The 15,599-nt window shown below is 36.5% G+C and overlaps 1 protein-coding gene across 1 annotated transcript in view; it reads left to right on the plus strand.

The window, feature by feature from the left end:
• The window catches only part of UVRAG (UV radiation resistance associated), a 254,299-nt gene that overhangs the window by 40,166 nt on the left and 198,534 nt on the right, over positions 1-15,599 (plus strand). Inside the window, exon 5 of the mRNA XM_074372672.1 lies at positions 5,336-5,410. Coding sequence (XP_074228773.1) covers positions 5,336-5,410 — 75 coding nt within the window. The remainder of the gene's footprint in view (positions 1-5,335; positions 5,411-15,599) is intronic.

Below are 15,599 nucleotides of genomic sequence, written 5' to 3' on the forward strand. Positions count from 1 at the left end.
AGTATTAAATATAAGTCTTTGTGTTGACATACGTTGTCATTTCTGTTGAGTAAATACCCAGCAATGGAGTTTCTGGGTCTAATGGTAGTGAGAAACACTGAAACTTTTTCCAAAGTGACCACCATTCTGCATTCCCAGGAGCAATGTATGACAGTTCCTTATCTTTGTAAGCACTTGTTACTATCAGTCCATTTAATTTTAGCCATTCTACTGGGTTTAAATGGTATCTCATCCTGATTTTAACTTAAACTTTCCCTAATGATGAAATGATGTTGGGCATTAAAAAGTATATGTATGTTTATTTGTCATGAATCCCCCTCCTCCTTTCTTTGTGAAATGTTTGTTTAGATCTTTTGCCCATTTTTTAATTTGCTTGAATTCTCATTATTAAGTTGTAGAATTTCCTTAGGTATTCTGGATATTAGTTAGTTCTTTATGAGATACGTATTTTCCACATATTTTCTGCCCTTCTTTGGCTTGTCTTTTGTTTTTATAAGTGTCATTCAGAGAACAGTATTTTTAAATGTTGATGAAGCCTACTGTATCAGTTTTCTTTCTTTTATGTTTCATTCGTTTTGTGTGTTGTGTAAGACATCCTTGCCTAACCCAACATTACAAAGATATTCTCCTGTGAAGTTCTTCTAGAAGTTTTATAGTTTTAGGTTTTAGTCATTTTTGTCTATGATCCATTTTGAATTAGCTTTTATATAAAGAGCAAGTTTTATTGTCTTGGAGATGGATGAATATTTATTTTTTCTTGTACTCCTTGTTGTAGAGGCTATTTCTCCTTTGAATTATCCTGTCTTTTTGTTGAAAATCATTTATATGGATCTCTTTCTGGACCCTCTATTTTACTCTTTCTGGACCCTCTGTTTTGTTTCATTGATCTACATGTCTGTCTTTATGCCAGTACCACATTATCTTTATTTCTGTAGTTGTGTACTATCTTGAATTCAGGTAAGATGAATTCTCTAACTTTGTTCTTTTTTCAAAATTGTTCTGGTCATTCTAGATCTTTTGCCTTTACATATACACTTTAGAATTAGTTTGGTTTCTATAAAAATCCTGCTGTGATTTTGGTAGGTGTTGAATCTTAGAAAATTGGGGGAGAATTGACAGCTTAATATTGAATGTTTTAATCTACAGACATGGTATATCTTTCCATTTGTGAAAATCTTTGATTTCACTCATCAATTATTTGTAGTTTTCAGCATGTAGATCTTGCACATGTCAGATTTGTACCTGTGGTTTCCATGTTTGCTGATCCTAATTTAAATGATACTCTTTTAAAAAATATTTCTCTTTCCAATTTTTGTTCCTAGTATATAGTAACATTTCTGAATTGAGTTTCTATTTTATGACCTTGCTAAACTCACTTGTTAGATTCACTAGACTTTTTGTGTGTGTGTGTGTGGATTCCTTTTGTAGATTTCTTTGTAGGCAGTCATGTTGTTTGTGAACAAAGGAGGTAAATTTCTTCCTTTCTGATGTTTGTGTCTTTTTCTTTTTTTTCTTATTTCACTGGTTGAGACTTCAGTACAATGTTGAATAGGAAGAGTAGAGTAGGCATCCTTGTTTTGTTGCTGTTCTTGGAGTAAAGCAATCAGTTTTTCACTGTTAAGTATAACATTAGATATGAATTTTATAGACACTTTTATCAGGTTGGGGAAGTTTCCTTTCATTTGTAGCGGTTTCAGTTTACTAATATTTTGTTAAGACTTCTTTCACCTATGTCTGTGAGGGCTATTGGTCTTTTTTTTTTTTCCAATATTCCTATCTGTTTTAATATTAGAGTAATGCTGGTCTTATAAAATGGGTTGGGAAATGTTCTTACATTTTCTGGAGGAATTTGTGTAGAGTTGTTACTATTTATTTCATGGGTGTTTGACAGAATTCTTCAGTGAAGCCATCAAGGGGTTAAGATTTCTTTGTGGGAAAGTTTAAAAGTATGACTTCAATTACTGTATTATGGGGCTATTCAGGTTATCTGTGTGTTCTTAGGTGAGCATTGATAATTTGTTTTCCAAAGAGTTTGTTGATTTCACCTAAAATTTCAAATCTTTAATGTATGTAAGATATATAACGATCCTTTTCTATTTCATTCTTGCTATTGGTCATTTCTGTCTTCTCTCTTTTTCTCTTGATCACTCTGACTAGAGATTTAGCAGTTTGATCAGCTTTTCAAAGAACGAGTGTTTGGTTTTGCAATATTATGATTTATAATAAATATATATTTGGTCTTTCTCCCTAGTTCCTGGGTCACACCTCCCAAAAGTCTTGTAATTTCGTAAGTGTTGAGAGAAAGATATCTTAAAAATAAAAGAGAAGTTTTGATATTGCATTTTCAGTTTTATTCAATTTGAAATATTTTCTAATTTCTCTTTTATTTCTTCTTGACCGAAGGGTTATTTAGACGTATGTTGTTTAATTTTCAAACATTTGTGGAGTTTTCAGATAATCCTTTTTTTTTTTTGTTGAGTTCTACTTTAAATCTGTTGAGTTTAGAGAAAATACTTTATATTCATTTTAAATCCTTTTAACTTTTTTGAGATTTATTTTATGGCCCAGAATATATGGCTTGTCTTGGTTAATGTTTCATATACCTGACGTGTATTCTACTATTACCGAATGAAATGTTTTACAAATGTTGGTTAGGTTCTGTTGATTTGTAGTCCTGAGTGAATTTTGTATGATATGTTGGAATTACCAGAGGAGAAAAGATGGGGATAGGCAGAGAAATATGATATAACAGAGCATGATCTAATACATTCATTTTTAGTTGAAGAAAGTAGGGCTCAGAGTGATGATGCAACTTGTCCAAAGTCACATACTTGTGCCAGAATGACAATTGCAATCCAGTTTCCTGAATAGCCTTTAGAGATAAGTGAATGACTGAGGAGCTTTTTCCCAGAAGTCATTCACTAAGTTGATTCTAACTCGGATTTTGATGACAAAGAGACAGAAGAGTTTGAAAATAGCTCCATTCAAGGTGGGAATTTGGAGAATTTGCTGAGAATGCTTATGTGGGGTACCTGTAGTGACAGAAGTTCTTGTGCTTAGTTTAAGAGGTTAGAACTTTGTGTTAATAACAGTAATTGTATAGTCTTTCAGTGTTTGGGTATCTTTTCACCATCACACAATCATTTTAACATGCACATAGTGACCTGAGGCCTTTTGAACGAGGTTATTTTCCTCAGTACTGAAGTGAGAAAACAGAAGCTCAGAAGAATTAAGTGATTTGTTAAAGGTCACACAGTGATAGGATTTAGGCTGTTGCTTGTTCCACTGCTCAGACTATATTCATCTCACTAACTTTAATAAGCTATCTTAAAAAAAAACTTCCTTTTTTCATAAAAGGATCAAAATAAAATGTTGTGGTTGGATTAATAATGCTCTTTCTCTATATCCGGTAGTCTCTAAATTAAGATTCTGACATGATTTTGGGTCAGTAATCTATAATTAATGATTAAAGGATAGTATTTGTCCACACTTATCAGCATAATAGGGCAGTTCTGAAAAGTTACATAGCTGTGTGGAGTATCATGCAGGCTGTTCTGTTAAGCATGTTTTTCTTTTCCTTATGAGTCAGGAACAAAGAGATCTTTCCAAACTTTATAATGACCTGATCTTGATACATTATTAGATTTTTTCCCCCTCCAATATTATTCATGTCTAACTTCCAAAAGTGCTTTAATACCCAGTTCTCTTGTTTCATCTGTATGTCACCACTGAAAGAGCAAGAAATATTTTCTGCTTTTGGCTAGTGAGGGAATTAAAGCATAGCTCATTAACACTGATTAACTACTATATATGCTGGATAGAGTGTTAGGCACTAGAGCTATGAAGATAAATAAGCCAGAGTTCCTTATGAAACAATTGAAGTTGGAATTAGAACCCAGATCACTTGGGGTTGGTTGGTTTTTTTTTTTTTTTAAATCCAGTATCTTTTCAAGTCCAAGAACCATATTGTCTCTTATTTTTCAACAAATTAATTTAATGCTCATCTTCATGAGGCTTATACTTTGAAAACTTTACCTTCATGTTGGAATCACTCCTGCCCACAATCGCACCCACCCCCCTTTCTTTAATGGTATTTTTTTCCTTCTGATTTTAAAAGTAATATATGTACTTTGTGGACAGTTCAAAAAAGTTTGGAAAGCACAGAGAAGAGAATAAAAAGTTATCTGTAATCCTTCTGCCCAGCTGCAACCATTGTTAACATTTTGATGCGTATGATTTTAACCCCCCCCAAGTATATATGTGCATAAAATATTTTGTGTTTGTAAAACTTTGGGTTCCTTCTAATCTTGAAACTGATTACATAATGCTTTCTCTTTTCTCTCATAAAATGAAATACTTCTTGAGATTGGCTTATAGTTTTCCTTGTAAGTTTTATTATTGCAGGCTCATCTTTTGGTGTTGGTGTATTCAGTTAAGTAATGATGTTGGTAAACAGGGAGCATGTGATTAATTTTACTTTAGTAATAGATGTAGCAGGTATGGAAGTCAGATACGTGTTCACTGGAGATTTCTCCTGCCGGCTTTGGCCCTTCTAGCTCTAGTCAGAAAAAGAAGAGATGAAATATTCTATTCTGATAATCTATGTTCTTTCCCACCACTTCATCCCTCATGTTAATCCTTCACTGCAGAAGCAATTAAAAATTTTTTTAGCCACAACTCTTTCTGATCAAATAACTAAGTGTATTTTTGTTGACTTTGTACTGTTTTGAGTTATTTTTTAATCTTAGCTCTTGAATTTTTTAAGTTTTAATCCTCCTACCTTTTAGGTAAAGTTTAATTTGGGGTGGCACTCACTGAAGCTCAAATCAGTTGCCTTTGAAAGAAAGTGGTAAGCAGACAATAATTAGTAGACAGTTAAAGACTTTAGGGATTGGGTATTATTATCTTTACACTGTCTTTTTGAAAGTAAAAAATAATATTAATCATTCATGTTTTTTTCTAGGGCTTTTATATTTTTAAAGCACTCTAACAGAATAACCAGACTCTGTTTTTTTGAGACCAGAGAACGTGTAGTATGCCTCTGACTCCCTTGTATTTAAGGAATATGTTTTCTGTAACAACCTCAAGAAGTGTTTGTGGAAAATATGCATGAATGATGGTGCCTGTGATCACATATGATGATTTTGTGAGGACTCTGACTAAAGCAGGAAGCTCTAAATTGGTTACCTGGTCTTATAATTGATGTATTTTTTGGTAGCTTGTTAGATATAGCCAACCTATTTCTCAGCATTGAAGTAGGTCCTGTCATTTTCTGATCAGATTAAAACTTGATTGGAATAAAACGAACTAATAATGTGTTTTCCTTCTCTCTTAGATTCATGCCCGCAACCAAAATGAAGTAATTTTTGGGCTGAATGACGGCTATTATGGTGCTCCATTTGAACATAAGGTAAGAGGATTTTTACAATGCTTTGTTCAGTGTAAGTGTGCCTTTGACGTACTGGGTAAAAGCTCCGTGTAAACAGAATCATGTTTTAAGTATCATTATAATAATATTTGTTGTTTAGTGTGGCTTAGGGTGAATGCTTTTTAAAGTGAAAATTCATTTTGTAACCACCCCAATGCATCTTTTCTAAATCCAGATTATGTTAATTTTCCTAAAAGAAAATCTCAACTAACTGTTTCTACATAATTCCTTAGGGGTTAAGGAAGACTGGTGAATTTTGATTAAATGTAATACAGTTTTATTCAATGTTTCAGATATTTTTTAAAACTTTGGATACATTTAAGAATGCCTGAGTCAGGCTTTATTACAGTCAATGCTGTCTGTGTATTTGAAGGTGGTTAGAAAGTGGGGAGGGAATCCACCTGTAGCAGGTACCTTCTCTCTGTGGTACATGCCGGTGATTCATGTTCTCTGTCACACGTAAGACTGGCCACAAACCAGTGGGGTCAGTTTTCTACATTATTTCCTCTTCGTGATCATGTTATTTCATAATTCTTTGTCGCTGAAATCCTGTTGCCGGGATGCTCCATTCGTTCAACAACTGTTTATGAAACACCTGCTGTATGTCAGCCACTGTGCTCTAAGGGCTAAGGGTACAACGATGAGCAAACAGATTTTTTTTTTCCTGCTGTCATGGAGTCTGTGGAGGAGACTAACACTGATAAAGTAACCTAAAGATACCTACATAAACACAAATGGTGGTAATGAAATAATGGTGGTATAGAAGCATGTAATGAGGACATTGCCTACTCTAATGGCTCAAGAAAGGCCTGTGGGGACTTGACTTTTAAGGTTACAATGCAGAGGATAAATGGACATGAACAATGTGGAGGCAGTGGGGGCTGAACAGGGAAAGCATCCCAGGTAGAGGAGGGTAACATGCTGAGGGCCATGGAATGCCGGGGGAAATGGGGCCTGAAGGAAAGTCCGAGTGATAAAGGGAGAATGATGCCAGATGAGGCTGGAAAGGTAGACAAGGACCACATAACACAGAACCTTTTAAAGGATTTTATCCTAAGAGCAGTAGAGTGTGTTGAAGGATTTTTAGCATGGCAGATATAGAATTAGATTTGAATTTTAATAATTTCACTCTGCTGATAAATTATGATTGTAGAAGAGGCAGGAATATATGTGGGAAGACAGTAAGAAGGATCTTAAAGTATATCAGGTAAGAGAGGTTGATACTTTTAACAGGGTTATGGTACAACAGAAGATAGGAAAGTTTTCAGAGATAAAAATCATTAGGATCTGGTGATGGCTTGAATTTAGGGTGTAAGAAAAAAGAAGGTGTTAAGGACAACTTTTGGGTTTCTTGCTTAGATGAAGTAACCAGATAAATAAAGGTGCCAGGTACTGAGAGAACTAAGGGACACTGGAGGAAGACCAGCTTTGGTGGAGGCAGATCGCGACTGAGTCAGAATTGATCATACAGACTTTGAGATGCCTTTGAGATATCCATGTGTAGGTGTTAAAGTAGACATTTGGATTGTATGAGTCTGGAGTTCAGAGAAGAGAGTGAGTTAGAGATATAAACGTGGGACCAAAGCAACTAGTCATTAAAGTCATGCGTTCAGATAAGACAGACTAGGGACAAGCTGTGCAGTGAAAAAGAGGGGCTTAATAACCATGCCTTGGGGATCCTAACTTTTAAAGGCCAAACACAGGAGGAGGCATTGGGAAAAAAGTGGCTGACAAGGAATCATGAGAGAGAGATGAGGAAAAGAGAGTGAAGTCTCTTGTAGAATCTCAGAGGTCAAAGAAAGAGGTTTTTGTTTTGGTTTGGTTTTTGGTTTTTAAAGGGAGGATGTGGTGAAATAAGATGAAGACTGAAAAATGCCCATTCCATTTGGCAGAATGCAAGCTATTCTAGGTGCCTTCATCAGAACTCAGTTCAAGCTCTGACAAACCTTTTTTTCTTAATTAATTTTAAAGCCCTTATCTTCTAAGTTCTTATAGTACAGCAATACCCTGTGTATGCGTTTGACATAACACTTTTTAGCTCTTTCTTTCTTTATAGTCTGTAAGCTTCTTAAGGACAGATTTCCATATGTAATTTTGAATTCCCAGTACTTACCACTGTCCCTGAGACCTGGTATTTACTTACTAAAAATGTTAGATTTAATGAGAGAATGTGGGAACTGCTACTGCTGTTCTTTCTAGTGCACCCCCAGGGTCAGGGTCAGCCATCCTGACCCAGTGAAGGGGTTAAGTTCCTCTTGTAGCTGGTAACTAGCTTACCATCTAGCACGTCTGGCACATAGTAGTAATACTAATAGCTAATATCTATTGAATATTACTATCTATCAAACACTGTTTAAAAGTTTTATGTCTGTTACTGATTTAATCTCCCTAAGAATCCTATAGCCAGATACTAATAGTAGTTGAGGTTTTGAGTAGGCCAGTAACTAACGCCCCTTCCTTCTCCTGATTTTGAAACACGTTTAGATTTAAGACAGGTGATAAATGAAGATCAGAATGTTGGTTATTATTGATGAAACGAATTGACAAGTTTGGCTTAAATTCTGTAACTGAAAGAGCTTGTATATGGTACTTCCTCCCAGCTTGAATCCCCACACCCGCAAATAACAGAACAAGTAGAACTGGGATCTTCCCTTTGGAGGGACAAAGCCTGATCCTCCGAGACAAAAGCAGAATTTATGTTTACTTTACACAGGCTGTTCCTGAATGGGGGGAACCTAGAAAGAAATAAGGCAGTCATGCTCAGTTTCATCTCCCAAACTCAGCAGTCAGATAAATCATCTGCCCGTCCTGGGGAGAAGTGAGTGAAGGACACAGAGAAACTAGAAATGTTCTTTTCAGAAACTTCTCTTCTGGGAAGTGGATTGGAAAGTTTTCCTGCTGTGTGGAAACATGGGAGCACAGAGTAAGTGTTTCTCCCTAACAACAGTAATAATAATAACCAATGTTTAGTGAGCACTTATGTGCCAGGCACTATTCTAAGTGCTTTACATATTTTGCCTCATTTAAACCTCACAATTGTCCTTTTATAGAAGAGGAAGCCAGCACAGAGAAGTTAAGTAACTTTCCCAGGGTTACACAACTACTCAGTAGTGGGGCTGGGATTTGAAGTCAGATGGTCAATAAATGCTTACTGAATAAGTGATTGTAATAAGTGGTGCATTTTATTCTAAAGTCCTTCACTCAATGAGTTTTATAAATTTAAAGTTGAACTTATCTTTGCCCCTGTTCCAGCTTTCAAATAAACACCTGACATATAAGGTGAACCTTAAAAAGGGTTTTTCTTTTTCCTTGTTAAGAAAGCCATGAGCAGGGTGTTCAGTCAAGAAGGCATTGTAAGTGTACACTTTGAGACCTGCTGCACCAAACAAAAACAGTGATAAAAAATCAGTGAAGTTTAAAGAGACATAACTTGCTAAAACAAACAAAAAGCAAGGTAATAAACATATCTGGAACAGAAATGAACTAGAAACACAGAGAAGTGGGCAGAAGCCTTGGGCTTAGTTGGCTGAAAGATGGGCTCCTCTGGGCAAGATGAACACTCTCTCCCTATTACAGAAGGAGGCTGGGAAAAGATACCTTAGAAAAACCATCGATCTTTAAGGATAATTTAAAAAGGGAAAATCTTAAAAGCTAGCAGAGAGAAGAAATATTACCCACGAGTTAGACTGACAGCAGACTTCTGACAGCAACAGTAGATGCCAGAGGAAATATATCTCCAAAGTGCTATAAACTGTTCATGTATAATTTTATTTCTGGTAAACTTTCAGTCAGGAGTGAGGGTGAAAGAGAGGCAGTTTTAAGTACACAAAGACTGAGGGTTTATTTCCCACAGGTTCTTTATCTCTGCTGAATGGTGCAGATAGAGAAGTGATCCCAAAGGGAAGATGTGGGCTGCAACAGCAACGGACAGCCAGGTGCATACAAATGGTTAAAACGTTAGGGAATTTAGTTAACTACTGACTGAAACGGAAATGCACACTAAAACTAATTTACAGTAAGCTTGTGTGTTTTAAAGTAAAACAAATGGCCACTGTTGTTCAAAGCATAGCCTGTGGACCAGAGCCAGTCTAAGAACTGTCTGTCACCAGTCTGTGGTGAGCCAAGTATAAAAAGTGAAAGTAAATGTCTTTAAACGTTTATAGCAATTTGACATTATTGTGGCTTTTTCTGTATTTTATAAAAGCATCAGCTCACAGTGAATTGAAGGAAAAGCAGCTGGTCCTTCCCCACAGAGAGTTTGAGAAGCGCTGCTCTAGACAACAATCATGAAGTGGGGGAGGCTGTTTAAAGAGTAAGATTCACTGAGGTCATCGGTTTGGTTGGGAGGAGGATGGAGACAGTAAACAATTTTAGAATTTCTTAGAAAAATCTGTTGCAGAATATGTATGTTAAAAATCTAAAGATGCCTAGTAGACACTATAAACAATATAGGTTTTTAATTAGCAGAGAAAGAAAAGGAGAATATACAGAGTAGAAAACTTTGTCAACTTGATAGGAATCAGACAAGGAAAGCGCAAAAGAAAACAAATGGTGAACAGAAACATATGGTGCAGCTGTAAAAGTCAGTCCATATAGACTTGTAATCACAGTCATTGCACGTGGATAGCATATCTGGGATTGAAATATTTCATAAAGGATTGCAAAATGCTGAAGCAACAAGGCTTTGAGAACGGGATTGTATTTTAAGAATTTGTGTTCTGTATGGAAGAGGAAAGGTTACACTTGTGAAGCAAAAAGGAAGCATGTTTTAGACAGTGACTCAAATTTTGGTTGACCAGTTCTTCAGCATTCTTGTTTTTCTACATTAGCTGTAACCAGAAACACATTTATTATTCCTTCTGATGATTATGTTGTTGTTAATCCTTCCTCTGTCCACTTTAAAGTGTCTTCAGCCACTATGGGTCTAAAAGCTGAACTTCAGTTTGCTCAGAACTTTTGCCTCTTTGTTTATCTGCTTCTCAAAAAGGCTTTACTCATTTCTGTTGTTTTTAGGAACCTGGTAAATCTCTCAACTATTTACTACATTGGGCTAGTAGTTCAGTCTCACTACCAGGAGTATATTTGAAAACTATTTACTACACTTGAAAATCTTTGACTAAAATATACACTGTGGGTTTGAATCCTTCATTCAGTAACCTCTGCTGGCATTATTGGGGGGTGATATGTTCTTGTTAATTTTGTGTAGTAAAATTTCATTTATTTGGCATACAAATGTAAAACTCTTAAATATCTAACTGCAGTACAGACAAATAAAGAATTGAATCAGTGATGGTAAAAAAATCTTCTCTCTTTAGTTGTAAAAGTGATTCGTGATTTTTTTCTGTCAATAAATATCAAGTACATATTATGTGCCCATTATTAAACGAAGTACTGTGGCCTTTAAAAGTATTAGACGCAGATTCACAAACATTTATTCTTTTAGCTGAGATAAAACAGCGTTTATTCCAGAAGAGTTCCAGTTTACATATAGGTTTAGTTTAAAAAATTATTCTTGATATCAGTTGTTTAGGTCTTAACACAGGTGAATTATAGTAGAACCTTAAAGAATTTGGAGAGAACTGTAGGAAGAGGTTGGTGAATAAAGTTAGGGGGCCTGGAGAGATGTTTCCCAAGTGAATTTTACTGCTAGGATGGCAGTTGGGGAAACATGGGAATGAGAGGCTGTTGGGCCAGCTCTGTATTCAGTAAGCTGGAAACCTTTCAGATCCCAGTGCAGGAGTCTTGCCTTTTATATAGACTTGTAGGGTTATCTTTGCCTGAATTACTTTTTGGCAACTACTGTTCTTTTTGAGAGGATGCTGACAACTACTTGGGTGAATGTACACTCCAGTGGTTAAGAATATGGATTTTGGAGTCAGATTTATGTGAATTTAATTCCAGGCATAACTGCTGCTTGCTTGTGAGAGAGATTTTGGGCAAATTGAGTCATCTCTGAGTTTGTTTTTTCATCTGTAAGTGTAGATAACAGTTTCTACCTCATTATAAATTATTTTGAATATTGAAGGTGATAATGTGTATTACAGGCCTGGCACATGGGTAGAGTTCAATAATATATGGAAACAACTACTCACTAGGCTCTAAACCCTATGATAAGAGGAATTACATCTCTGATGCTTACTGCCGTGTCCCTTGAACAGTGCCTGGCGTGTGGTAGGTGCTCAGTAAAATTTTATTAATGAATGAAGGTGAATGCTTGTTATATTTAGGACTACCGTAGCGATACTTGAGATTAAAAATCTTCAGGGGATGGTGTTTTCCTCTCCTACTCTGCTTTACCTCTAGCCCCAACTTTTGGAGTTTTGTTTTTATGTAACTCATGCTGTCATAATAACTCCTAACTATTGCATTTTCGATAAAGTGCAAAAAGCTTTAGAGGTTGAGAATTCTTTTTCTCAAACTGTAGCAGCAGTGTCTTCAGAGTCCAGTAGGTGGCAGTGCTTTCTCATTATAATGGAAAAAAATTAGAGCAGGCGTCAAATCCAAGTAAAAAGGACCAAATCTTTTTGGAATAATGAAACTCTCAGGAGATTGAAATAGCAATTTGGTGATTAATTTCACAAATGCAGTCACATAACTTGTGACTCAAGTACATAGTACTTGAGTACATAGTACATAGTCCAGCTCAAGTACATAGTCCAGCTGAGATTGAAGATTTAGGGACAACAGCAAAATTCAAGGTCTGTTTCAAGAGCCTGTACAAATGAAAATTCCTGTTTTTTGAAGGCATAATAACTTTTCAAAAGTAGAAAATCTAAATTCTAATCTCAGTTTTGTTCTGGTACTGTGTTCCTTGAACAAATCACTAAACCTCTCTTAGTTTTTGGTTTCTCATTTCAAAAGTAACAACATCTTAGTCAGCTGATTAACACTAGAGGGAATATGAGAGTTATCTAGCTCAGTGCCCTTAGCTCACGGGTAAAGAAACTGAGACTCAGGGAGCCTCATGACCTCTTAAACTTGACATGGCAAGTCAGTTTCATGCTTTAAAAGTAACTTAGACATAGCTATAATATCATATATATGTAATATATAATATAATGAAGTCACTACATACTTTCATAGCTCTTTTACCTTTAAGGATTTGCCTATAAATTATTTCTCTTCATTCTTATAACAGCCCTTGAGGAAGGCAGAACAACTATTACTAGTAGTTTTAGTAGTAGTAGTAGCAACAGGGATCTAGTAGGTATACAGTAAGTATTTGAGGGAATAAGTGAATGACAAGATATCAGGCTGAGTTAGTGGCAGAACCAGGATCAGAACAGGTCGCTCTTTTTCTAGATACGCACTTTCTTCATTACACCACGTCACCTGTGTAAAAGTGATGCCTAGGTGATTTTCATCATTTAATTGCTTTTGAGGTTTCTTCCATCATTTTAATTTCACTCACTGTGATTGTGATTAAAAGCTGTTAAAAATACCTTCTTTAACTTATAGCAACTCAGGTGGGCAAGTATTAGTATTTTCATTCCTCGGATGAAGATGCTGAAACCTAGAAAAGTTAAGAGATTTTCATTTAGTCAACTTTATAGAACTGAGAAATTTAAAAGATGGCCATTTCCTCTTGCCAGTCAAATGAATGGATATTGACCTGCTTCCAAAGCACGTCCTACACAGTAGCCAAGCAGAACATTCAGAAGTAGGGATTAAGTGTGTCAAGTAGCCTATGTTTTCACAACAGAGAAAGGGATGTGGTATCATTTCTACCCAAGTCTCTCTGTACATCATCAAGCAAAAGTTGGAAAATTGCAAAAATAGCCCATTCCTATACATACTCTATTCAGTTTTCCTTGATGAGCTCTCCTCTGCCCCCCAACCGGGTTACAAAATACAAGAAACAGACTAGACAGATAGATCTTAAGGGGCTGCTTCTTATTATAAGACATCTGCTGCTTTGTTATAAGACAGCTAGGTATCTGAGCTCAGTTTAAATCCAGGGTAAAACTTTGTTTCTGAATTATTTGAGCTGATGTGATATCCTAGTAATGGTGTTACCCCAGGTGGGTGTGGAGCTTTTGAAAACTACCATTGCTAGTTTTCACTTACTGAGCATCTACTGTATGTCAGACACTATTCTAGCTACAGACACTATACTGCACTATTTAACCTGTGTAACAACTCCAGGAGTTGTTATCCTCATTTTATAGGTACGGTGTCCTAGAAGAAAACATTAAACTATTTATCCAAGATTATTTAGCCGGTAAGTACCAGAACCATGATTTGAAACCAGTTCTGACTTACTCAAAGGCTTTTTCTTTTAACCGCCAGGCTATGTGGTATCTCTACATTTCTTCCTACTTTACGTCGCATGTCAGAGTACCAAGTCGCTCTCTTTACATTTAACTGGAGATATCCACTGTGTGCATTGTGAGAATCAAATGAGAGAGTACATGGGGAAGTGCTTTGAATGGTATAAAGTGCATTATTGTACAGACTGTGGGTATTTATTATTGTAGAGTGGGCATGCAATACCCCTGAGGCCACCAACCCACCAAAGTCCACACAAGTTCCACACATTAGTCACTCTATTTGGCTTCCCTCTGAGTCTTTTTTTTCCTTTTCTCTTGGATCAAATTAGCTTCTGACAGATGTTTGGAAAATCATCTCATCCTGTAATTCATATTTATAAATCCTGCTGCTGCGGTGTGGTCCCCATTCTCTCTCTTCATTGAAGCCAGAGAATAATCTGGGAAAATGCCATGTTTCCTGTTATGAATTTGGGGGATCTTGTCTGCTTAGCACAATTCTTGAGTTTTTTAGGATTTCAAAACTGGAAAATTCAAAGCCAAGCATGGTTCCTCATATAGATGTTTTAGATTCTAAGAAAGTAAACAGAAACAGAGCTCCAGACTCATCCTCAGTAGGGGATTCAGAGTTGAAGATTTTGTTGTGTTTAAAATTTTGAAAACTTGTCTTGACTATTCTTTCTTAGATTTGTAATGAGGGCGTTCTTGACCTCTTTTCCCCTTTCCCCTCTGCTAGTCAGTTTCGGTTTAAACGGTTCCTCTGCAAAGCTAGGAATCCTTTCTTTTCCTTCTTCTCCTTCTCCTTCTCCTCTTCCTCCTCCTCCTCTTTTTTAATATAGTTAATATGATACATTCTTGGCTTCTCTTCCCCCGAACTTCTCTTCTCTCACAGTTTTATAGTAACTGTGTATACATCCTTCTTCCTGTTAGGGGGTAAGCTCCTTTAGGGCTGAGGTCGTGTCTTACGCTCTTTTTTAGTCCCAGGATTTAGCATACACTGTGCTTAGTAAATATTTCCCAGAGTGAATAAAGTCTACAAGGATCACATGATTCCTGCCTCTGTTGTCAAGTACACTTCAGTTTAAGGATGGCTGCTTCAGCAGGGTCACTTTCAGCCCTCTTGTCATGAGTCGCATTGATGCCCTTTAGTCCACTTCATGCTTCGAGTGTGTGACTGCGATTGTGATTATTTTTTTAGGGTATTTTAAGATGCTGATGTGTGAACAGGAATCTCTTCATCCCTGTTGACTTGAATTTTTTTAAAAAAAAGAATTGATTAGGATCTGTATACCTTTGCTTAATAACATTATTCTTATTTTCAGTGCTTCTTTCTGTTTTGAAGGGGAGGGAAAACATCCTCTGTTGTCTCAAACCTTAACCCACATCTGGAGGAATAGACATACTCAGATCAGGTTCAGTGTTGAAGAAGAGGTGTCGCCTTCCTGCCTCAACAGCTCATAACGTGGGCTTTGTCAGAGCTCAGGGGCAGAGGGTGTCTGAGGTTGAAGGTGCTCGACAGAGATGTGTGCGCAGTTTTCCTCGGTTTAAACCTGGCTGACACTTAAAAGTGTATTAATGTCCAAATGAACATACACACATAGGAACACAGGCTGGCTGTTGATTCATCAGGTAGCTGTGTTAGGAGGAGTTGTACAAATAAATACTACATTTTTAAAAAGTGTACTCATTGCATCTGAAAATGTGCTCAAATAGTAGAATGAGCCATTGGTTTTTTCCCTTGCCCATTAAAATTTCTTATTCTACCTAAGTCAGTAGAAGGACTATTTGCCAAGCTCACTTACAGTTTTAAGAGTAACATGTAGTCTACTCTCAGTCCCACTAGGGAGAACGTTCACCGGGCCCTTGAGCTGTGTCCCCAGGCTTCCACCTGGGCCTTCTGTCCT

Source organism: Camelus bactrianus, chromosome 10 (assembly GCF_048773025.1).
Source record: "Camelus bactrianus isolate YW-2024 breed Bactrian camel chromosome 10, ASM4877302v1, whole genome shotgun sequence".
Lineage (NCBI taxonomy): Eukaryota > Metazoa > Chordata > Mammalia > Artiodactyla > Camelidae > Camelus > Camelus bactrianus.